General features: G+C 44.3%; 2 protein-coding genes across 2 annotated transcripts in view; both read right to left on the minus strand.

Moving 5' to 3' along the window:
- Positions 1 to 11: 11 nt before the first annotated feature.
- On the minus strand, positions 12 to 14,466 carry LOC135549896 (GTP-binding protein Rit1-like). The gene is made up of 6 exons (XM_064980272.1): positions 14,323 to 14,466; positions 12,244 to 12,330; positions 11,276 to 11,332; positions 7,355 to 7,428; positions 6,107 to 6,298; positions 12 to 1,491 (listed from the first exon to the last, which is right to left on the minus strand). Exons 2-6 carry the CDS (start codon positions 12,323 to 12,325, stop codon positions 1,261 to 1,263), a joined length of 636 nt encoding a protein of 211 aa, XP_064836344.1. The 5' UTR covers positions 12,326 to 12,330; positions 14,323 to 14,466; the 3' UTR covers positions 12 to 1,260.
- Positions 14,467 to 23,397: 8,931 nt separating this feature from the next.
- LOC135549897 (synaptotagmin-11-like) overlaps positions 23,398 to 24,528 on the minus strand; it is a 28,086-nt gene continuing 26,955 nt past the window's right edge. Inside the window, exons 4-5 of the mRNA XM_064980273.1 lie at positions 24,184 to 24,304; positions 23,398 to 24,092 (exon numbers count right to left, since the gene is read on the minus strand). Of these exons, the coding sequence (XP_064836345.1) occupies positions 23,782 to 24,092; positions 24,184 to 24,304 (432 nt within the window). The 3' untranslated portion in view covers positions 23,398 to 23,781. The remainder of the gene's footprint in view (positions 24,093 to 24,183; positions 24,305 to 24,528) is intronic.

The following is a 24,528-nucleotide window of genomic DNA, read 5'->3' on the forward strand; positions in this document are numbered from 1 at the left end:
AACACAACCAATTTGGAAAAAAATGTCAGTACATTTTATTTTAGTGTGTTAATAGAAAATAAATTAAGGAACACAATCATGATCAAGAGGAATAAAACAAACACAAAACATAATATACTCCCATATGTGGCACTACCAGATCCACGGAGTGCTGAAATAATAAGTGCACAACCGTTGTACTACAGGTCAGGGGGTAATAAAGGAGTGTGAATCACTCTGGAGAGGTACTGTACTTGGCATAATCTCTATTTACTGAAACACTATAAAACATTGTATGATGACAAACCTGTTGTAGGCGGAGCAAAATTAAAATGCCAGCTACGCCCATCAAATTCCATTCTAGTGGACCATATTAGGCAATGCTGCACATTAATGGCTTGTCAACATCAACACCACCTGTGTATTAAATATCCTCAGCAACTCAGTTCACAACTGTCAAAGTATTCCCACTGCAACATGGCACCAGTCCTGAGTACAGGCTGGTCAGCTTACAAACACAAAGCAATAACCCATGAAGGCTTTTCAATTGAAATGGAGAGGAACCTCAATGCTATCAGAACATCGTGTTTTCATCATCTTCTATATTACAATCTTTTCATTCTTTCCATTTCCTTGGCTGGCAAGATACTCCACATCCTTTGGGACTCTCCCTCTAATCTTCAAACTCACGTCTCATACCCCTTCGCAATTTCCCAACCGCCTTTAAATCAAACTTCAAGCTCACTCCTCAATACCTGCCACTTTACCTACTGTATGACCTTCTCAGCCTAGTATTTGCTCCCTTCCCCTCCGCAATTCCCCATAATATCTACCTCTCTTCAAGTGCCCATCCCTCCAGGACCGCAACCCCTTTCCTCCCTCCCTCCCTACACAGTTTCACCTAAACATCTCATCTCTGGCTCTCCATCAAAGAGAAATGGTGTAACTTCAGGCAAACCCCACGCTGTCTCAGCATTTTTTAAATATTAAACAATAGTCAATTGGTTTCATTGGATACTAAAATGCTAACGTCGGCTGTTGTTAAAAGCCAGACCTCAATTTCAGCACAATGAGCATACGGTACATCAGCATGGTTCCTGCCTTCTCTAATGCGCACAAGAGGCTAATCTCTTCAGTAACAATTGTTAGTTTTGTTGCTGTTGCAAACACTCATAATCTAACTCGGACAAGAGTCATTAGTCTCCTCGTGGGAGTTGGAACTAGAAATTGGGGTTGTAAGGGTACCACTGGAGGACTGTCGTATCCCACAGTGCCACTCTCTCAGTGCTCGGAGTGTTGTTTCTTGTGGAAGGTGGAGCGCATGCGGCTCCAGAACGAGTGGTTCCTCCTGGTCTTCCTCTCACTGCCACGGACCGACTCGGCCTCGCGTTGGCGAATCTGGCGGACCAGGGCGGCGAAAACCTCGTCGATGTAGTAGCGAAATGCCGCAGAGGTCTCGAAGAAGGGACACTGGAACTCCCTGGCCAGCTCCTTCCCCTCCTCTACTGACACCTAGTGGAGTGGAGGGAAATACCATGTTGAAAGCCAGTATACAGATAAAAACTACAGACAGGAGACCATTTTTATATACAGTATATGTACCAAACAGAGTCATGATGTATATGTTCTGGTAAGTGTGTGGATCTACAGATTACCCGTCTCCTTGGTAAATCTACAGATTCCCCGTCTCCTTGGTAAATCTACAGATTCCCCGTCTCCCGGTTCCGGGTTGGAGCGAGCGGTCGCATCTACACTTCGGTCCGCAGGTAGTATAACTTTTCATTACATTTTCATTACATTTCATTATAGTACAACGGTTTGATTTGTCTAATCTTAGCAATTTCTTCTTAGCTAGCTACATAGCCGTCTTTGTATCAAAGATAATTGCGTAATTATCGTATTTCGTCGTCCTAACGTAGTCTACACTGCTATCTGCCCAGCAGCTAGCTAACGTCCACCGTCTACTAGCACTGTAGAAACTATTACACTCAACTGAACGACTCGATTAGTGTAGTGTTAGCTAGCTACATAGTTGTCTTTGCTGTCTTCGTATCCAAGATAATTGTGTAGTTTAGAGTGTGTAGACTTAGAGTGATTATCTTAATTTACCGAGGTTAGCTAGCCAGCTATTTGTCGTCCTTAACGTAGGAGATACTGCTAGCTAGCTAGCCAACAGCTAGCCAACGTCTACCGAATAGAACTTCAACAACCCGGTCAACATTCCGCTTCGCTCCACAGGTAGTATCACATTTTCATTTCACTTCATTACGGTTTGATTTGTTTGATCATAGCTAGCTAGCTACATAGCCGTCTTTGTATCTAAGACAATTGTGTAGTCTAGAGCGATTTTCTAGGTTAGCTAGCCAGCTATTGTCGTTCTTTTAACGTAACGTAATCAACACTGCTAGCTAGCCAGCTAGCCCCGAATAGCAGCACTGTAGAAACTATTACACTCGACGGAACGACTTGATTAGTGTAGTGTCAACAACGCAGCCACTGCCAGCTAGCCTACTCCAGCAGTACTGTATCATTTCAATCATTTTAGTCAATAAGATTCTTGCTACGTAAGCTTAACTTTCTGAACATTCGAGACGTGTAGTCCACTTGTCATTCCAATCTCCTTTGCATTAGCGTAGCCTCTTCTGTAGCCTGTCAACTATGTGTCTATCTATCCCTGTTCTCTCCTCTCTGCACAGACCATACAAACGCTCCACACCGCGTGGCCGCGGCCACCCTAATCTGGTGGTCCCAGCGCGCACGACCCACGTGGAGTTCCAGGTCTCCGGTAGCCTCTGGAACTGCCGATCTGCGGCCAACAAGGCAGAGTTCATCTCAGCCTATGCCTCCCTCCAGTCCCTCGACTTCTTGGCACTGACGGAAACATGGATCACCACAGATAACACTGCTACTCCTACTGCTCTCTCTTCGTCCGCCCACGTGTTCTCGCACACCCGAGAGCTTCTGGTCAGCGGGGTGGTGGCACCGGGATCCTCATCTCTCCCAAGTGGTCATTCTCTCTTTCTCCCCTTACCCATCTGTCTATCGCCTCCTTTGAATTCCATGCTGTCACAGTTACCAGCCCTTTCAAGCTTAACATCCTTATCATTTATCGCCCTCCAGGTTCCCTCGGAGAGTTCATCAATGAGCTTGATGCCTTGATAAGCTCCTTTCCTGAGGACGGCTCACCTCTCACAGTCCTGGGCGACTTTAACCTCCCCACGTCTACCTTTGACTCATTCCTCTCTGCCTCCTTTCCACTCCTCTCCTCTTTTGACCTCACCCTCTCACCTTCCCCCCCTACTCACAAGGCAGGCAATACGCTCAACCTCATCTTTACTAGATGCTGTTCTTCCACTAACCTCATTGCAACTCCCCTCCAAGTCTCCGACCACTACCTTGTATCCTTTTCCCTCTCGCTCTCATCCAACACTTCCCACACTGCCCCTACTCGGATGGTATCGCGCCGTCCCAACCTTCGCTCTCTCTCCCCCGCTACTCTCTCCTCTTCCATCCTATCATCTCTTCCCTCTGCTCATACCTTCTCCAACCTATCTCCTGATTCTGCCTCCTCAACCCTCCTCTCTTCCCTTTCTGCATCCTTTGACTCTCTATGTCCCCTATCCTCCAGGCCGGCTCGGTCCTCCCCTCCCGCTCCGTGGCTCGACGACTCATTGCGAGCTCACAGAACAGTGCTCCGGGCAGCCGAGCGGAAATGGAGGAAAACTCGCCTCCCTGCGGACCTGGCATCCTTTCACTCCCTCCTCTCTACATTTTCCTCCTCTGTCTCTGCTGCTAAAGCCACTTTCTACCACTCTAAATTCCAAGCATCTGCCTCTAACCCTAGGAAGCTCTTTGCCACCTTCTCCTCCCTCCTGAATCCCCCCCCCTCCTCCCTCTCTGCAGATGACTTCGTCAACCATTTTGAAAAGAAGGTCGACGACATCCGATCCTCGTTTGCTAAGTCAAACGACACCGCTGGTTCTGCTCACACTGCCCTACCCTGTGCTCTGACCTCTTTCTCCCTCTCTCTCCAGATGAAATCTCGCTTCTTGTGACGGCCGGCCGCCCAACAACCTGCCCGCTTGACCCTATCCCCTCCTCTCTTCTCCAGACCATTTCCGGAGACCTTCTCCCTTACCTCACCTCGCTCATCAACTCATCCCTGACCGCTGGCTACGTCCCTTCCGTCTTCAAGAGAGCGAGAGTTGCACCCCTTCTGAAAAAACCTACACTCGATCCCTCCGATGTCAACAACTACAGACCAGTATCCCTTCTTTCTTTTCTCTCCAAAACTCTTGAACGTGCCGTCCTTGGCCAGCTCTCCCGCTATCTCAGAATGACCTTCTTGATCCAAATCAGTCAGGTTTCAAGACTAGTCATTCAACTGAGACTGCTCTTCTCTGTATCACGGAGGCGCTCCGCACTGCTAAAGCTAACTCTCTCTCCTCTGCTCTCATCCTTCTAGACCTATCGGCTGCCTTCGATACGGTGAACCATCAGATCCTCCTCTCCACCCTCTCCGAGTTGGGCATCTCCGGCGCGGCCCACGCTTGGATTGCGTCCTACCTGACAGGTCGCTCCTACCAGGTGGCGTGGCGAGAATCTGTCTCCTCGCCACGCGCTCTCACCACTGGTGTCCCCCAGGGCTCTGTTCTAGGCACTCTCCGATTCTCGCTATACACCAAGTCACTTGGCTCTGTCATAACCTCACATGGTCTCTCCTATCATTGCTATGCAGACGACACACAATTAATCTTCTCCTTTCCCCCTTCTGATGACCAGGTGGCGAATCGCATCTCTGCATGTCTGGCAGACATATCAGTGTGGATGACGGATCACCACCTCAAGCTGAACCTCGGCAAGACGGAGCTGCTCTTCCTCCCGGGGAGGGACTGCCCGTTCCATGATCTCGCCATCACGGTTGACAACTCCATTGTGTCCTCCTCCCAGAGCGCTAAGAACCTTGGAGTGATCCTGGACAACACCCTGTCGTTCTCAACTAACATCAAGGCGGTGGCCCGTTCCTGTAGGTTCATGCTCTACAACATCCGCAGAGTACGACCCTGCCTCACACAGGAAGCGGCGCAGGTCCTAATCCAGGCACTTGTCATCTCCCGTCTGGATTACTGCAACTCGCTGTTGGCTGGGCTCCCTGCCTGTGCCATTAACCCCTACAACTCATCCAGAACGCCGCAGCCCGTCTGGTGTTCAACCTTCCCAAGTTCTCTCACGTCACCCCGCTCCTCCGCTCTCTCCACTGGCTTCCAGTTGAAGCTCGCATCCGCTACAAGACCATGGTGCTTGCCTACGGAGCTGTGAGGGGAACGGCACCGCAGTACCTCCAGGCTCTGATCAGGCCCTACACCCAAACAAGGGCACTGCGTTCATCCACCTCTGGCCTGCTCGCCTCCCTACCACTGAGGAAGTACAGTTCCCGCTCAGCCCAGTCAAAACTGTTCGCTGCTCCGCCCCCCAATGGTGGAACAAACTCCCTCACGACGCCAGGACAGCGGAGTCAATCACCACCTTCCGAAGACACCTGAAACCCCACCTCTTCAAGGAATACCTAGGATAGGATAAAGTAATCCTTCTCACCCCCCCCCTTAAATGATTTAGATGCACTATTGTAAAGTGGCTGTTCCACTGGATGTCAGAAGGTGAATTCACCAATTTGTAAGTCGCTCTGGATAAGAGCGTCTGCTAAATGACTTAAATGTAATGTAAAAATGTAAATCTACAGATTCCCCGTCTCCTTGGTAAATCTACAGATTCCCCGTCTCCTTGGTAAATCTACAGATTCCCCGTCTCCTTGGTAAATCTACAGATTCCCCGTCTCCTTGGTAAATATACAGATTCCCCGTCTCCTTGGTAAATATACAGATTCCCCGTCTCCTTGGTAAATCTACAGAATCCCCGTCTCCTTGGTAAATATACAGATTTAACGGGGAATCTATAGACTTATCATACCAGTCAGACAGGCAATCTGTAAATCTCCCAGTAAATGTGTAAAGATAGGCCTTTTGAATAGTAGGAAGATTTTAATGCCACTAGATAGTGGGCAAAACCTACTTTAGTGCCAAGACTACCAATGTGCGTCCCCTCCCCCCTTCCTTCCCACAATTCTCACCTGTCGGAGATGGGTCAGGTCAGACTTGTTGCCCACCAGTACCACTGGTGTGTTGGCGGTGCGGCGCACACGATCAATGAGCTGCTTGAACTGGCGCGCCTCCTGTAAGCTCCGCCTGTCTGTGATGGAGTAGGAGATGATGAAGCCCTCGCCCGCCCGCATGTACTGGTCCCGCATGGCTGTAAACTCCGCCTGGAGAGGGACGTGTGTGTGTGTGTGTGTGTGTGTGTGTGTGTGTGTGTGTGTGTGTGTGTGTGTGTGTGTGTGTGTGTGAGAGAAAGAAAGAGGCAAAAGTGGAGCGAGTAATTAAGGACGGGAACAGAAAGAATAACAGCAAAATATTTAGATAACATTACCTATGCAGATGCTACACACATACCCACACATTCATGTACTGGTATGAGTGTGAACACCTGAGAGCATCCAGAGAATCAATCACCAATACATCTGTCCTACAAGCTACTAGAGGAAGAACATGGAGACCCACTGAAAACTATTTGAATTTAGATTACTCACAAGTTAAGGGTCACTAGAGACAGTGGACTGTTGAGGTCACTCAGAGCATTAGCTCTCTAAACACAATGCCCTGTGTGTGGACACTTCCCTGAATTTGTTCCGGTATGAACAAACCCAGTCATGGGCATGTATTATAGAACATGTACATGACCATATATAGAACATGACTAACCTCATAAGTGAGCCATGCATGAGTCTATGGATGAGTCAGACAGTCAAAGACGTGGTGCGGGGAGCGGGTGAGAAAGGCAGATTATGTAAGTAAAAGAAGGGAGAAGATGGAGTGAGCACTGCTTAAAAAAGAAGCTGAGAAGAGTAAAGACTTGGACGTCATGACGATGAAGGGGAGATATGTTCTTCTGGGTGTACTTTGATAAATAATGATCTTACATTGCCAATGATAAGGTATCATGCTAATAAGAATGATTGAATTGAATGTAATTGAGAGACAAGGACAGACAGTCAGAAATTATTGATTTTATAGGAAAGCGAGCATCAGGATAGGCGGAGAGGGTTTCCCCTCCTCTATATGATCTAATGTGAAAAGACTAGACAGATTAAAGCAAATTCCCAGTCCTTCCAAGGTGTTTTTTCCATATTGCTTTCACCTATCCTATGTTTACAGATAAGGAGAGGAGGTGAGGAAGCCATATTAGACTATCAAGAATGAGATGCAACCAAAGAAGGTGGAGGCATGACGTTTTTAATGGAAGCCCTTTGTGAGGAAGTTACCTGTCCTGCTGTATCCAGGATGTCCAGGTTGGCTGGTTCATCATCGATGCGGATCTGTGTCTTGTATGCATCCTCTAGGAGAGACATTGAGTGGTATTTTAATGGCTATACAAGATAATTGTGTAGTTACGTCATAGGCCGTGGTTCATCGACTCTGGTCGATGCTATGCAGCGTGCATGTGCGCTTTATCAAGTCACGCCAGGTGTTCTCTTGTTTTGGACTTGCGAGCCTGAAATGTCAGAACTCATACAAGGAACCGCAAGGTAAGTATTATTCTTGGAACCATGGGGTCTATACCCTATATGGGGCTCTGACAGTTCATGCTTCTCAGGTAAGTATTAGGGGAAAGGTGACTTCTGTAACCCCTTTTTGGAGCCGGTGGAACCTGTGTGTGCTTGGGGTGCCGTGGGCCTCCTTGTTTGGTACCCTCTGAGTCAGCTTGGGGAGTGATTGTATGTACCCATAGTATGTTATACAGAGTAACCGACTGAAAGGGAACATAGTTATTAATATAACTAATGAAGACTGGAACGAGGTAGAACATATTTTGGCCACCCACGTCGGGGGATTTGTGCTCGCTGAAAAACAGTTCTGAATTGAGGAAATGGATGTGAGCCCTGGTATTATAGCCAGGAAGGCGGGGCATCCGAGGGTGGGCCTCGGCATTCATTGGCCCGTTAGGCGTGATTTCAGTTTTTCAGGGGTGAATATTATTGGTTGTTGACTGCCCGTAGTGTTATACCTCATTCCCTCCTTCAGTAAGTTTTGTTGATGGTGGTGGAAAACGCTGTCTCAAGCGCTGCTCTAGAATCTTCCTTAAATGTTCAATTGGGTTGAGATCTGGTGACTGAGAGCGGTCATAGCATATGGTTAACCTTTTCCTGCTCATCAAACCACACACACTGACAAACCACCGAGCCCTGTGGATGGAGGCATTGTCATCCTATTGGGGCATAGCCATGGTAGCCAAAATAATGGTCTGCCCAGTATTTTTTAAATATGACCCTAAGCATGATGGGATGTTAATTTCTTAATTAACTCAGAAACCACACCTGTGTGGAAGAACCTGCTTTTTTTTTGTATCCCACATTTACTCAACTGTTACCATTATTCTGGCAGTTACATGTATACACATCTATCTACTCACCAGCCAGTTTATTAGGTACACCCATCTAGTACTGGGTCGGACCTTCCTTTGCCTCCAGAACAGCCGGAATTATTCAGGTGATGGATTCTACAAGTCAGACACGTTCCACAGGGATGTTGGTCTACGCTGACACGATGGAATCACACAGTTGCTGCAAACTAGATGGCGGTACACCACCGCTAACACCAGGCAGAATAGAATCATGCTGCTTATGTAAAATCCTGACTCTGCCATTGAATGATGCAACAGGAACCGGGATTTGTCAGACTCAGCTGTCCGGTGTTGATGATTGCGTGTCCGCTGAAGTCGCTTCTTCTTGTTTTTATCTGATAGGAGGGGATGGTCGCCGGTGTGGTCGCCTGCTGCAGTAGCCCACCCGTGACAACAATCGACAAGTTGTGCGTTCCAAGATGCCGTTCTGCATACCACTGTTGTACAGCGCCGTTATTTGTCTGTTCGTGGCCTACCTGTTCGTGTAGCACATGGGGTGTGTGAAACTTACTCCTCAGCCTGAAGTATGCCCATTGCGCCAGCAAATAGCTAACTTTTCACGTAGCGCAGACTGGTAAGACACTTCAGGAGGGCGGTCACATGTGCTAGCAAGTCAGAGGTCCCGAGTTCGCGCCAGGTATGGGCTTAAACGGGAGGAAGTGGTACTCGCTAAGCAAGCAACGTGATCTTTTACAGCGCGACGTCCTTGCCATTCTCTTTCGCCCACAGGACTTCCACTGACTGGATTTTTTATTTGTCGCACCATTCTCGGGAAACCATACACACTGCCGTGCATGAAAAGCCCAGGAAGGCGGACGGTTTTAGAGGAACTGGATCCGGCGTGCCTGGCCCCGATGATCATACCACATTCAAAGTCGCTTAGGTCACTAGTTTTGCCCATTCTAATGTTCAATTGAACAGTAACTGAATGCCTCGATGCCGGTCTGCTTACTTTATATAGCAAGCCACGGCCATGTGACTCCTGCACTTTCCATGACAGGTGAATCAAGATTTTGCCTTACGGATGTCACCTGTTAAATCCACTTCAAATCAGTGTAGACGAAGGTGAAGACACCGGTTAAAGAAGGATTTGTAAACCTTGAGACAATAGCGACATGGATTGTATGTGTGCCATTCAGAGGGTGAATGGGCAAATCAAAATATTTAAGTGCCTTTGAACGGGGTATGGTCGTAGGTGCCAGGCGCACCGGTTTGAGTGTATCTAGAACTGCAACGCTGCTGGGTTTTTCATGCTATTTCCTGTGTGAATCAAGAATGGTCCACCACCCAAAGGACATCTAGCCAACTTCACAACTGTGGAACGTATTGGAGTCAACATGGGCCAGCATCCCTAAGGAACACTTTCGACACCTTGTAGTCCAATTGAGGCTTTTCTGAAGGCAAAGGGGGGTGAAACTCAATATTAGGAAGGTGTTCCTGATGTTTTGTACACTCAGTGTATGTAAATACAGTACCAGTCAACAGTTTGGACACACCTACTCATTCAAGGGTTTTTCTTACATTATTACTATTTTCTACATTGTAGATTAATAGTGAAGACATCAAAACTATGAAATACATATGGAATCATGTAGTAACCAATATTCTTCAAAGTAGCCACCCTTTGACAACTCTTGGCATTCTCTCAACCAACTTAATGAGGTAGTCACCTGGAATGCATTTCAATTAACAGGTGTGCCTTGTTAAAAGTTTATTTGTGGAATTTCTTTCCTTCTTAATGCGTTTGAGCCAATCAGATGTCATATGACAAGGTAGGGGTGATATACAGAAGATAGCCCTTTTTGGTAAAAGACCAAGTACGTATTATGGCAAGAACAGCCCAAATAAGCAAAGAGAAACAACAGTCCATCATTACTTTAAGTCATGAAGGTCTGTCAATACGGAAAATTTCCAGAACTTTGAAAGTTTCTTGAAATGCAGTCGCAAAAACCATCAAGCGCAATGATGAAACTGGCTCTCATGAGGACCGCCACAGGAAAGGAAGACCCAGAGTTTTTATTTTTTTATTTCACCTTTTTTTAACCAGGTAGGCCAGTTGAGAACAAGTTCTCATTTACAACTGCGGCCTGGCCAAGATATAGCAAAGCAGTTACCTCTGTTGCAGAGGAAAAGTTTGTTAGAGTTACCAGCCTCATAAATTGCAGCCCAGATTAATGCTTCACAGAGTTCAAGTAACAGGTACATCTCAACATCAACTGTCCAGAGGAAACTGTGTGAATCAGGCCTTCATGGTCGAATTTCTGCAAAGAAACCACCACTAAAGGACACCAATAATAAGAAGAGTCTTGCTTGGGCCAAGAAACACCAGCAATGGACATTAGACCGGTGGAAATATATGTCCTTTGGTTTGATGAGTCCAAATTTGAGGTTTTTGTTTCCAACCACAGCATCTGTGAGACGCAGGTTAATGACCCAACACACCTTCAGACTGTGGAAGGGCTATTTGACAAAGAAGGAGAGTGATGGAGTGCTGCATATGATGACCTGGCCTCCACAATCACCTGACCTCAACCAAATTAAGATGGTTTGGGATAAGTTGGATGACAGAGTTAAGGAAAAGCAGCCAGCAAGTGCTCAGCATTTGTGGGAACTCCTTCAAGACTGTTGGAAAAGCATTCCAGGTGAAGCTGGTTGAGAGAATGCCAAGAGTGTGCAAAGCTGTCCCCTAGGCAAAGGGTGGCTAATTTTTGGTGTGGTTTAGAAGGCCAAATTTGAGCAAATAGGAGTTGCCGTATTTTGATCAGAGACCAGGCATTCTCACCTATGGTGGGGTCATGGTCTTCAGGGAACCTGTGGCTGATAAACTGCATTATAATAGCTGAGGAGAGAGAGAGAGAGAGAGAGTTAAGTTTTAACAAGCTTCATAGGCACTGCATCAATAATCCAAAAAGGAGAAATCAGAAACAAACTACAAGTAGATCAGAAAACAGAGTGGAAGAAAGACAGAGAGAAAGAAAGGGTGATGTAGAGGGATTATGACGTCAATACGGGAGACTTTATTACATTTCCCAGGTTGTATCACACACACTTCCCCTCCCTCTCCACATCTCTCTCGTCTCTTTGTTGTTCTTCCTCCAGGCGTGCAGTGGTTCACGCACATAGATAACACACACACACACCTCCGCAGCATCAGTGTACACCCACTCTAGTTTCCATGACAATAACTTGCACAGATGAAATCAGAATGACGTTTTTTTTTAATGACCCATCTCTCCCTCCATATCCTCCCTCTCTCTGATGTTTTTACTACTTTGCTGTGCACCTATACCAGGTGAACTCTGCCAGTCTCCACAGCAACAGTAGCCAAGAAGAGGAAGGGGGTTGCTAGGCACTGATGCGTCTTCCTGACAACAGGCACCCAAAAGGCACCCCAGACTGCCGTAAAAGGCAGCCAACGCCTATGCTTACGAGAACTCTGACTGCCTGACTGCACTTGGAGGGTGTGTGTGTGTCTTTCTCTCTCACACACACAAACACCCACACATCTCACTCATTAAAAAAAACGAGGACATTAGGAAAAGTAATGTAAATCAAGACCGAGTTGAAGAAGAATAGTCGAAGTCAGAGATAATACGTAAAAAAATAGGAGCAAGACAGAAACAAAGACATGCACTGAGTAAGACTGAAGAGTATAGTTAAGTGTAATTATGAGTGTGTGTGTGTGTGTGTGTGTGTGTGTGTGTGTGTGTGTGTGTGTGTGTGTGTGTGTGTGTGTGTGTGTGTACTCACCGCTCTTCCCCACTCCCCCCTCTCCCAGCATCACCAGCTTGTACTCGCGGGAGAGGCCCCCAGAGCCTCGCGATGACTCCATTTACACTTTGAAGAGATAGAGGCGGTGATTAATACACATATACCCTTTACACACACAGGAACCGGCACATATCGACACCCAAATAATTCACATAAATATACACATACATATCCATTTTTGGTCCCAGTTTATTAAGCCTGGGACTATTGAATAGAACTGTAAAAGAGAGTGTACAGAGTTGAAAGTGACTAACACACAGTACCACACGTGCCAATGTGCAATCGTGCCATCATGTGTAAAGCTCTGAAGCTGCTGACAAGAGATGAGGGAGATGGAGAGAGAGAGACACACACACTGAGAAACTTGAACCTCAATATCCATTCACTGTTGAAATGGACCACTGAACCATACAGTAGATCTAATGAATGGCGATGAACCAGGTGAACGAGTTTTCAGGGACAGAAGTGGAGCTATACAGCCAAGTCTAGTCTACTTTGCCATCCTTAGAAATAAAAACTATTCAACTCATCTGAATAGGCCACTATTGTCATCGCCTCAGATCCATTTGGTGGGTGTGTAGATTGATTTATGAGAGTCAGATGACTTCAGTTTATTAAATTGGTCTACGCAGCAGCCAGCAGCACTCACGCGGAAAGAGGAACCGACTCGTATCGACTTGATGGGGCAATCATGTGATTTCTCGGTGGAAGGCGAATGTGTGACATTGACCACCACAACCCCAGGCAATGTCATCAAACCTATTATTGCCATTTTCCATAGCGATGTCGCCTAGCTTTCCCTTACCAAAAATACTATATTTTTACCATATTAAACTTTAATTTCAATTGTCAGAATAAATTAATGATATTTATAAGTGATAAATAGGCCTACATAAGCACATATTTACTTATCATTAGGGCCTAGGCTAATAACGGTAGACCTATGAATGGATCACATTATCTCAATGATGGAATGCTGAGACAAAATATTTTACAAAGCCGGTTCATTGTTGTCAGGACAGAGACAGATTGAACAGACAGCATTTGGGAGGTTAAAAATAGATGTTCATATCCGCTTGAGAGCAGCTACGTTTTTTGACTCGGTTTTATGTCAAATATGAGGTCTGAACTTCAATAACGCCTGACTGAGCTCATGTCCGTGCACCATTGCCCAACGTTTGATCCAAAAACACAAAGGAGTGGATGGTATTGTAGTATAATGCCGAGTTGTTGTTTCCTCCCTCGCCCTGACAACAACACTACACGGGCTCCGTGATTCAAGGGAGTCTCCAGGCTTCAGATGGCTCAGGCCTCGAAGTTTGTTATTGAAATGCAGATTAAATACATACTCGCTGTACTAGCCTTATTCAACGCCCAAAGTTAGGGAATTTCACTTTTATTGTACTTTTATTGCGCTTAGTTTAGTTAAAAGTTTGTTGTACTGTTGTCACTTTGTTATAGACTACAATGTTACAAACACTGAGTCGGCTACAATGTTTCAGCTGCCAAAAATATTAAAAATATTTGCTCAACAACGAATGAGATTAACACGGTTTCAAATCATCGGATCTCTGACAAAAGGCGCAGTGAAAACTGCATCCGTTGCAGTCGCTGAAATAGAACAACCATTTGATATACTTTATTGGCTACTTTGAAACAGGATAACGAGATTTAACAGGATAAACAACAACATTTTAGAGGGCAATAGTGAATCTTCAAAAGACTGCTCAAGTAGCGAAATGAATTGTGTGGCTGTATGTGACATGGGATTTGGGGGGGAAAGTAGGCTAACTTTTGTAAACTTTACATGCAAGATCCTTCTAAAATCAAGTGTAGCCTACGAACCAATGAAATGTAAAACAAGCTGCATGGATTTGTTAGCCTAACTGTTTGCAGATCGGTGTTCAAAACAGACATTGAAAACATTGTTTCGTGTAATTACAAACGAACAAGTTAACGTGAATATTGTTGACTGCGAAAAAAGCAAATGATTGAACATCTGCAAACATAAATAGCCAACTGACTTTATGCATGCATGAATAGAAATTAACGACTCACCTGTGTCACAGAAGTTCTTTCCTCATAATTGCCGAAATTACGTCTATGGCTATTTAGTGCTTGATGTTTGATAATTCATGCCACAAAATGATCAAACTGTAAACAGCGCGAGCGGTCTGTAAACGCTACGTGACAGGGTCCCACCGCCCGTCGGCTCAGCGGCTGTGACTTTTCAGTAGAGTTGGACAGTCTTGAAATGTACCTTTGAAGTTCAGTTAGGCACTGTTACACACTGGTAACGAATGAATGGGACTACTAAAACGCAATTTCATATATTTTAAGGTTTCTCGTAATAGAATATAATAAAGACACTACCATATTGTTGTTGAGAGGCACATGGTCAGTCACGGTGCAGCATCCCTGGATGGGAGGCACTTTTGGGTTAACAGTCTTGTTCTAGGGCACAAAGGCAGTGGTTAGGACCTGGGATCAGATACCAGCAGCCCTCCAGGTGCCAGTTCACTTCCCATTTATGTAATCTCCTGGCCTATGTCTTGAACCAGCAACTGTCTCTCTAACATCTAGACTACGTGCCATGCGTAGCTGGTGGTGTACAGTGCATTCGGAAAGTATTCAGACCCCTTAACTTTTTCCACATTTTGTTACATTACAGCCTTATTCTAAAATGTATTAAATCTACACATAATACCCCATAATGACAAAGCAAAAACAGGTTTTTAGAATTTTTTTGCAATTGTACTACAAATAAAAACATAACTTATTTACATAACTATTCAGACCCTTTGCTATGAGACTTGAAATTGACCTCAGGTGAATCCTGTTTCCATTGATCATCCTGTGGTAAATTAAATTGATTGGACATGATTTGGAAAGGCGCACACCTGTCTATATAAGATTCCACAGTTGACAGGGCATGTCAGAGCAAAAACCAAGCCATGAGTTTGAAAGAATTGTCCTTAGAGCTCCAAGACAGGATTGTGTTTCCAGGCAAATTTCTGGTGAATGGTACCAAAAAATGCCTGCAGCATTGAAGGTCCCCAAGAACACAGTGGCCTCCATCATTTTTCAATGGAAGAAGTTTGGAAGCACCAAGACTCTTCCAAACAGAGCAATCGGGGTGAAGGACCTTGGTCAGGGAGGGGACCAAGAACCCGATGGTCACTCTGACAGAACTCCACAGTTCCTCTGTGGAGATGGGAAAACCATCTCTGCAGCACTCCACCAATCAGGCCTTTGTGATAGAGTGGACAGACTGAAGCCACTCCTCAGTAGAAGGCACATGACAGCATGCTTTGCGTTTGCCAAAAGGCACCTAAAGGACTCTCAGACCATGAGAAACAAGATTCTCTGGTCTGATAAATCCAAGATTGTACTCTTTGACCTGAATGCCAAGCCTCACTTCTGGAGGGAACCTGGCACCATCCCTACGGTGAAGCATGGTGGTGGCAGCATCATGCTGTGGGGATGATTTTCAGGGGCAGGGACTGGGAAACCAGTCAGTATCGAGGCAAAGATGAATGGAGCAAAGCACAAAGAGATCCTTGATGAAAACCTGCTCCAGAGCTCTCAGGACCTTGAACCCGATAAATGAAGGATACACAGTATATTGAAAGCAGGTGCTTCCACACAGGTGTGGTTCCTGAGTTCATTAAAAAATGGACATCCCATCATGCTTAGGGTCATATATAAAAATGCTGGGCAGGGCATTTATGTTTGATACCATGGCTATGCCCCAATAGGATGACAATGCCCTTAACCACAGGGCACAAGTGGTCACTGAATGGTTTGATGAGCTTGAAAATGATGTATGCCATGGCCGTTTCAGTTATCAGATCTCATCCCAATTGAACACTTATAAGAAATTCTGGACTGGCGCCTGAGACAACGTTTTCCAGCACCATCAACAAAACACCACATGATGGAATTTGGCATGGAAGAATGGTGTTGAATCCCTTCAATAGAGTTCCAGACATGTAGAATCTATGCCAAGGTGCATTGAAGCTGTTCTGGCTAGTGGTGGCCCAACGCTCTTTTAAGACACTATATTACCATTTCCTTTATTTTGGCAGTTAACTGTATGTCTCTATTTGCTGTGTGCTTCCTGTGCATTGTTTGATCCTAATTAGCTAGGCCAGACAATTATAGGCTACTGGATATTCTCATGCTGTACATCTTGTCATCTGTAGCGTATTGGGAAAAAATGTGTAATGTGTTTGTTTGTGTGTGTGTGTGTGTGTGTATATGTGTGTTCACAGACATTTGTGTCCGAGAACGCAGAGTTTGTGTCTGAGAAAATGATGCATTTACAATTTGGTAATTTAGCAGCCGCTCTTATCCAGAGAGACATCAGTGAGCTTGTCATGTGTCTGCCAGGTGACTTAGCAAAAGGACTCAGAAATAGTGTATCAGTTATTTTTTTATTTGCACATTCGTTGTGTTAACAAATTCAACAAGTCAGCATTAGTGTAATATATTTAGCATAGACTTCATAGCATTATGCAGTTTAAACCCAGTTCAGACTACTTGTCTTATTTTGCATTTCACCCACACAACATACAGTTCTGACTGAGGCGGTAAATCAATGATAGCCAATGGGATACTCATAACCAATGAATCAATTCCTTGTTCTCTTTTTATTTACATTTGACATTTCAGTCATTTAGCAGATGCTCTTATCCAGAGCGACTTACAGGAGTAATTAAGGTTAAGTGCCTTGCTCAACGGCACATAAACATATTTTCACCCAGTCGTCTCGGGCATTCGAACCAGGTTACTGGTTACTCGGTTACTGGTCTAACGCTCTTAACCGGTGAGGCTACCTGCCCCCCCCCCCACCCCCCCCGTCAGATTTATTCACACCTCAGATTTGTCTGTACAACACACAAAAGAGAGGGATGGGTTGTCAATGGAGGAAAAGAAGGGGCTGAAAGGGGAAAGAAGGAGTGTGGATTCAGTGCGGGCCAAGGGATAGGAAGAGGGAGGGCACCCCAACAATGGAACACATTTACAGCGAGGGGAGAACCCTTTGCCATTCCTGGGGGAACAATCACATACTTTAAGGACAGGCGGCAGTGCATCTGCCTGATAGTGCGTGGGAACAAACAGTAATTTACACAAGGATATACGGTATTTAAATGTAGATATCTATAAAATAGGCTTATTTATGCTGTGAGTTCAGGGTGAGGCTAGCAAAACAGAGGGTAACAAAAACGGAGCATATAATTTTGTTTTGGATTATTCAGTGATATGGGACATTGTTGCTGATCTTTGCAGGGTGCTTTCTGTGCTATTTACAAAGGAAAACGCTCACAAGAGGAGGAAACTGTTGAATATTGATCACAGGCACCTGTAATATACACAACCCGTGTCTCAAAGTAAAGTCAGAAAAGAAACAGGGAGAACATAGAAATAGGAAACTGGAAAATCTATCAAAGCATGAAGAAATGGGAGAACGTACATGATTTGTTTTCTAAAATAAGTTAACTTGCAATTATGATACATCTTGATTTGATCTTGACGAAACCTTCCTGTCATGAACAGAACTCACAATGTTGTAGCCAAACTTCTCACCTCTCACAGTAATTATCTTTCATGCACAGACATGAGGCTAAAAAATACTGGTGTCCTTACCAACCAACCAACCGACACATTGACGGCCATCTTTTTCTACAGAATTAGGCCCGCAATGCTAAGATACTGTCATTCTCCTTTCGCCTTTCAAATATGCTCCACTTTTTAACACTTTTAGAATATTGAACGCAACCCCTATTAGTGAAGTTATAGTTAGGAGCCTGAACACTCCACACTAGATACATTGTTTAACTCTCCAGCACTGCCAGAGCAATGAATAAAGATAACATCACATCATTCCTCAGCAACCATGTTAGCACCTCCTGGGCAAAGTTGACCAAACAGTGGACTACAACCCATTGGCCTTTCAGTGGTGAGACTGATGTGCTTTATGTCTGTGCTCACACTAGAAATGTGGGCATAGAAGCCTGTCTTCAGTGGTCCATATGGTTAATGCAAACACACACACACACACACACACACACACACACACACAGGCTACTGCCCAGCACCTCTGTGCCCAAGCTAAGACCAGGTTGGGGTTACGGTGTTAGAGCTAATGCAATTTTTGCCTCACTCCAACGGCTCTCATATCCACATTATTAAATTATGCCCCAGACTGCAAGCCTCCTACAAATACAAAAACATAGTCACAGGACATTACTCTGAATTGGAAAAAACTACAGTTGGAAAATAATCTCTCTTCATCAAAACCTGTGCGGCTGTTGTGATTATTATCAACCAAACATTATGAAACGAAAAGACTGAAATGGCTCCTGGGACACAGTGATTCTTAATGAAAATTGCATTTTGTTTCAACAAGTTGCCTTGATATATTCGTTTTGATGGAAACTGAAGATACTGTGCATGTATCTATACTGAACAAAAATATAAAAACACATGTAAAGTGTTGGTCCCATGTTTAATGAGCTGAAATAAAAGATCCCAGAAATGTTCCATACGCACAAAACGCTTATTCTTCTCCAATTTTGTGCACACATTTGTTTACATCCCTGTTAGTCAGCATTCTCCTTTGCCAAGATAATCCATCCACCTGACATGTGTGGCATATCAAGAAGCTGATTAAACAGACTGATCATTACACAGGTGCACCTTATGATGGGAACAATAAAAAGGCCACTCTAAAATGTGCAGTTCTGTCACACAACACAATCCCACAGTTTAGAGGGAGCGTGCAATTGGCATGCTGACTGCATTAATGTCCACCAGGGCTGTTGCCAGAGAATGGAATGTTTATTTCTCTACCATAAGCATCGTTTTAGAGAACTTGGCAGTATGTCCAACTGGCCTCACAACGCCAGACCACATATATGGCGCGTGTGGGCAAGCGGTTTGCTGATGTCAACGTTGTGAATAGAGTGCCCCATGGTGGTGGTGGGGTTATGGTATGGGCAGGCATAAACTACGGACAACGAACACAATTGCATTTTATCGATGGCAATTTGAATCCCACAAAAATACAGTGATGAGTTCCTGAGGCCCAAGTGAGGCCTACTATTTTTAAGGTCTCTGTGACCAACAGATGCATCTGTATTCCAAGTTGTTTGAAATCCATAGATTAGGGCTAAATTCATTTATTTCAATTAACTGATTTCCTCATATGAACTGTAACTCAGAAATCTTTGATACATGTTGCGTTTCTGTTTCTGTTCAGTATATGAATTTCTCACGGCTGTGAGAGGGGAAACTATAGGACTAAGGACATGAACTGTGCAGGATGTCAAGAACTGAACTGGGAAAGTGTACCTTTTTACTAAAATAAATGTGTGTGAGGGGGCTAACTAAGACCAATTCATATGGCAATTTGATAGCTGTTACGTTCTGACCATAGTTCTTTTGTGTTTACTTTGTTTTAGTGTTGGTCAGGACGTGAGCATTCTATGTTGTGTGTCTAGTTTTCCCGTTTCTATGTTTGGCCTGATATGGTTCTCAATCAGAGGTAGGGGTTAGTCATTGTTTCTGATTGGGAACCATATTTAGGTAGCCTGTTTCGTGTGTCTGCACTAGACAGAACTGTTTCGTCTTTTTCACATTTGTTGTTTTGTATTTTGTAGCGTTCACATTTATCGTCTTTATTAAACATGATGAACACTAACCACGCTGCGCTTTGGTCCTCTCCTTCGCCCACAGAAGAAATCCATTACAATAGCAAAAACAAGATATTAGCCTCCTATGTTACAATATGTACAAATCGATTTTTTTTCTTCTTCAAAAAGTAGCAAAAGAGAGCAAAAAACAAATCTAGTTCCGTAGCAAAGAAAGTTTGGTCAAATCAACCAGTGATAAAAACAAAGGTTGCTTTGGGCTTTTCAAAGTGTGATCAGACATCCAAAATGTTCAGTGTGCAGCCTAGATGTGAGTACTGCCTACTCAGTTCCTTATGGGATGTGATTACTTTTGTAGGAAAGGACACAACTGCCCACTTAAAACCACTTCCAGTGCCATAAGTGCTATGGCTGTTGCTGTGGTACGCCAAGCATTAGGAAAAGAAGCTTACTTAGTGACTACGCCACGCAACTAATGTTATAACAAACACTAATGTTGATGTGTTTGCTAGCTCAAGTTAGATCAAACTCGCATTAAAGCCAGTTTGTAGGGATGCAGTTTGAGCACCTCAGTGGCCAGTGAAGCGGATTGTGTACAATGTTTACCTGTGTGGGAGTGTAGGGACATGCAGCATTCAAGTTAAGAGGTTAGCAGTGTACACACACAGCAAAGAGACATAGCGTGCGGTGACAGCTTGACTTCCTTTGATTGCTATTGACTATCAGAGTAAAATAAATAAATAATAATGACAATGGGGACAGTGCCGCAGAGCAACAGCGGTGATAAACAGAGAGAGAGAGAGAGATCTCGGGGAGAAGAAAGGCAACCAGAACGAGAGCTGACGGCACAGACATCTTTGATGAGTTCAGTGGTTGTGACATTGCAGGAGACTAACATTTGAAATTCTCACACATATTCACCACACACAAAATATATTGAAAAAAAATAATGTACAATTCTTAAGATGCAGAGTTCAAACGAGGATATACTGAGCTGTTACCAGTAGCATGGCTATAAATTCTAATAATTTGAATTAATGATTTATTCACATAAATTAACAGGAGTAATGCACTGCCAGGCAAGTGTATACAGGGTCAAGTGGCCCCTGTGGAACAGCATATAAACTACAAAGCTCACTCTGATAAAATTGGTTATACTGGTAAAATTGGTGATACAGACACAAAGTTACAGATACACTAATGGTCCTTTGGTCACTATGACAACAGATGTACTATAAACAACGGGTTTCGGTACATTAAGGTCCAGTGAATTATAGATACCCATGCTACATGGCTACAGCCTCGCCTCAACCAATCGCATCAGGTCTAAAAAATAAATGCACTAATCGAATGATAGTGAGAGCAACAGCAGTCACAAAGTAAAACCAGAAATCATCCATTTACTGTAATGGGACAGACCCAATCCACTAACCTTGTCTGCTACTGAGGGAGGGTTCAGTGAAGGGATATCACTGAGAGAGTTCTATTCCATCCCCTCAATTTAGATGAAACTGTTTTGATTAGCTCCACAATGCACTTATCATAGACACATTGTAATATACTGAACACAGGTTTTCCAACATGTACGTGAACTGAAAGTTAATCATGTCTGATTGTTATGCCAGTGTTGGTATGAATCTGCCCCACAAAATGAATGTCTCCATGTTGTACCTGTTTCTAAGAGAGCTGGCTTGAACTCAAGCCCATGTTACACTGTGCATGCAAAAGCTCAGACACATGCAGTTTGACTATTGACTTTCATGGATATTGTTGCTGCATGTGAGCTTACTGATGAAACATATGATCCACATAGAAAAAAAGAAACATAAGTAGTGATAAATATCATCAAGACAGCCCCATAGCCTTACCTGAATATAACTTAAACACTTAGCAACAACTGTATTATTCCTGGTAAATACTGTATTATAAACTGGGTGAGTTGAGCCCTGAATGCTGATTGGCTGACAGCCGTATGTCAGACTGTATTGCACGGGTATGACAAAACCTTTATTTTTACTGCTCTAATTACGTTGGTAACCAGTTTATAATAGCAATTAGGCACCTCTGGGGTTTGTGGTATATGGCCAATATACCACGGCTACGGGCTGTTTTTAGGCACTACGCATCGCGGCCAATATACCACAGCCCTTAGCCGTGGTATATTGGCCATATACCACACCCCCTTGTGCGTTATTACTTAAATATAGTACCCCATACTGCCCCATAATTTAACCATGCCTCTAATATTACCACTCCTGTTAAAAAAACATTTCCCTACCTTAAAAAACTGCCCCATTGCAATATAAATTAAGCACATCCTCTAACATAAACCCCCCCAATCCTGTGCAGTACCCGGGGAAACTTCCTGATTTAAAGGGAATTGGTACACCAGGGCTGCATTTCAAACACACTCAAACACACACAAAAGACACACCCTCTCCCCTCAAATTAAGTGGACGCTTCCGATGACGTATCATGACGTCTGACGAGTTGACACTTGCAGGACAAGGGAAGAAGTAATTCATTTGAAATGGACCTTTCTTTCCCAGGAAATGTGTCACTCGTTCACCCATCGGTTGTGTTTTCAGTCATCATGGAAAGGTTGTGTGTGCCTTATATGTGCTTACAGTCAATTAAGACAACGCATCAGCAGACATCGAATGTTAGCCATCCTCTACTAAGTTATTTATATCAGGTAAAGGGAAAATGACAATGTAAAAGTGTGATGTCAGAGAACGTTAAGTGCGCAAGTTAACGTTTCCAAAAAGCTAACCAAACAAAAACATCATTACTTTTATGATACCTGTTTGAGCCGTCATGTGCATTAGTAGCACAATTTCTAACTTATGTACATTCTTTTTACTTACACTTGTATGTTGACGTCTCCATATTAATGTTGGTTTTAAGTTTTGTCTGACTGTTCTTAGCGGATGTACAATTGTCGTGAACTGAATTATGGGGCGTTTCAGGCCCAGAGTGAACATAATTGTACACTCGCAAACTCAATCAAAAACGAGGGCTGAGGGGCTTACGTTGCCAACTTCACTTCATTGGCTAATCATTTGAACCAATGACAAAGATGGCCACGGGGGTTCCCCCAAGGGCAAAAGTGAAGGTAAGTGGAGGAGAGTGTCTTTTATGAGTTTGAAATGCAGCCCTGGTTAAGATTGAGAGTATTACCTACTGTATTCTTCCTTCCCAGGTGTGTTTTATTTTGAACTTGTTCAAGCATGCAAGTAAAGGAATGTTTATACCTATGGGTGGCGGGGGCAGGGTTGTGATGCACTCTCTGTTGTGAACTCTGATTGGAGGAACCACAGCCCCTTCACACACCCACCCAACCGGTAGGACCACATGGATCTCACTAACAGTATTGAATGTGAAGGCTATATATTTGTGTATACATTCAAATGTGTGTGTGTGTATATATATTTATATTTGTATATGTATATACATTTGTGTGTGTAATATATATATATATACACACACACAAATGTATATACTTATATATAATATATATATACAAAATTCAGATTTTGGTTTTGAAATCTTCAATCAAGTCTTTTGTGGTCAGTGATTCCTGAAAGTCTGGTCAGATTTCTCTCAACCCCCGTGGTTGTCTCAATGGTTGCAGGAATTTTTCATAGAAGTGACAGGTCCAACCATACATGTCCATGCTGGGTGGGGTTCCGGTGGTCTGGTTGGGTGTCTTTACTTCAGGCAGGAAGGGTTTTATTTCATTATTTAATTTTCTAAGAGAATAGGTTTGAAATAGTAGTGGGGGTGGTGGTTTTTCGACAGAATATCCACTCCGAGAAATTGCACGATTTTGGAAAATTTTCAGGTATTTTTCTGAGCCATCCTAATACTCGCCCAGGTTGTGCCACTTGGCAATCTGCCGGCGGGGGTTGTCGCAGACCTCTCTCCAGTGGGTGACCCCAGTGTGCATGAGGCTCTGGCCGCCTAGCACCAGGCGGCCCACCACTTCATTCTTGGTGGTACGGTCGAAGTCGACCACCAGGAACTCCACGGAGATGTCGGCCAGCAGCTCGGTGGGGACGTCGTAGATGAATGACTCGTTAAAAACGGGGTTGAGGGTGCACTTCTTCACGTGCGTCTTCTTCTTGGCAATGCGCTTGCAGCCGTAGAACACGTTCACCTTCACATAGGGGTCTGTGAGGGATGGATAGAGGGGAAAGTGGGTGAGATGTGTGTGTGTGTGTGTGTGTGTGTGTTTGTTTGTGTGTGTGTGCGTAGTACTTACTGCCTGATAGGCCAGTGATGTCCATCTTGGGCAGGTGTTTGGCCTTCAGCACCACCACATTGAGCCTGTGAGTGACAGGCTGGTAGGAAAGAGACACCAGTAGCTCCCCACGGCTCACACACTGCAGAAGGAGCACAGGGTTAGAATGTAGATGCACACACACACAGCGGGGAGAACACAGTTAGACACATACAGTGCCATCAGAAAGTATTCACACCCCTTGACCTTTTCCACATTTTGCTGTGTTACAAAGTGGAATTAGAATGGATTTTCATATGAACTATTTACACAAAATACTCTTAATGTAAAAGTGGAAGAAAAATGTGAGTTTTTGGGGGACAAATA

This window comes from Oncorhynchus masou, chromosome 12 (genome assembly GCF_036934945.1).
Source record: "Oncorhynchus masou masou isolate Uvic2021 chromosome 12, UVic_Omas_1.1, whole genome shotgun sequence".
Taxonomy (NCBI): Eukaryota; Metazoa; Chordata; class Actinopteri; order Salmoniformes; family Salmonidae; genus Oncorhynchus; species Oncorhynchus masou.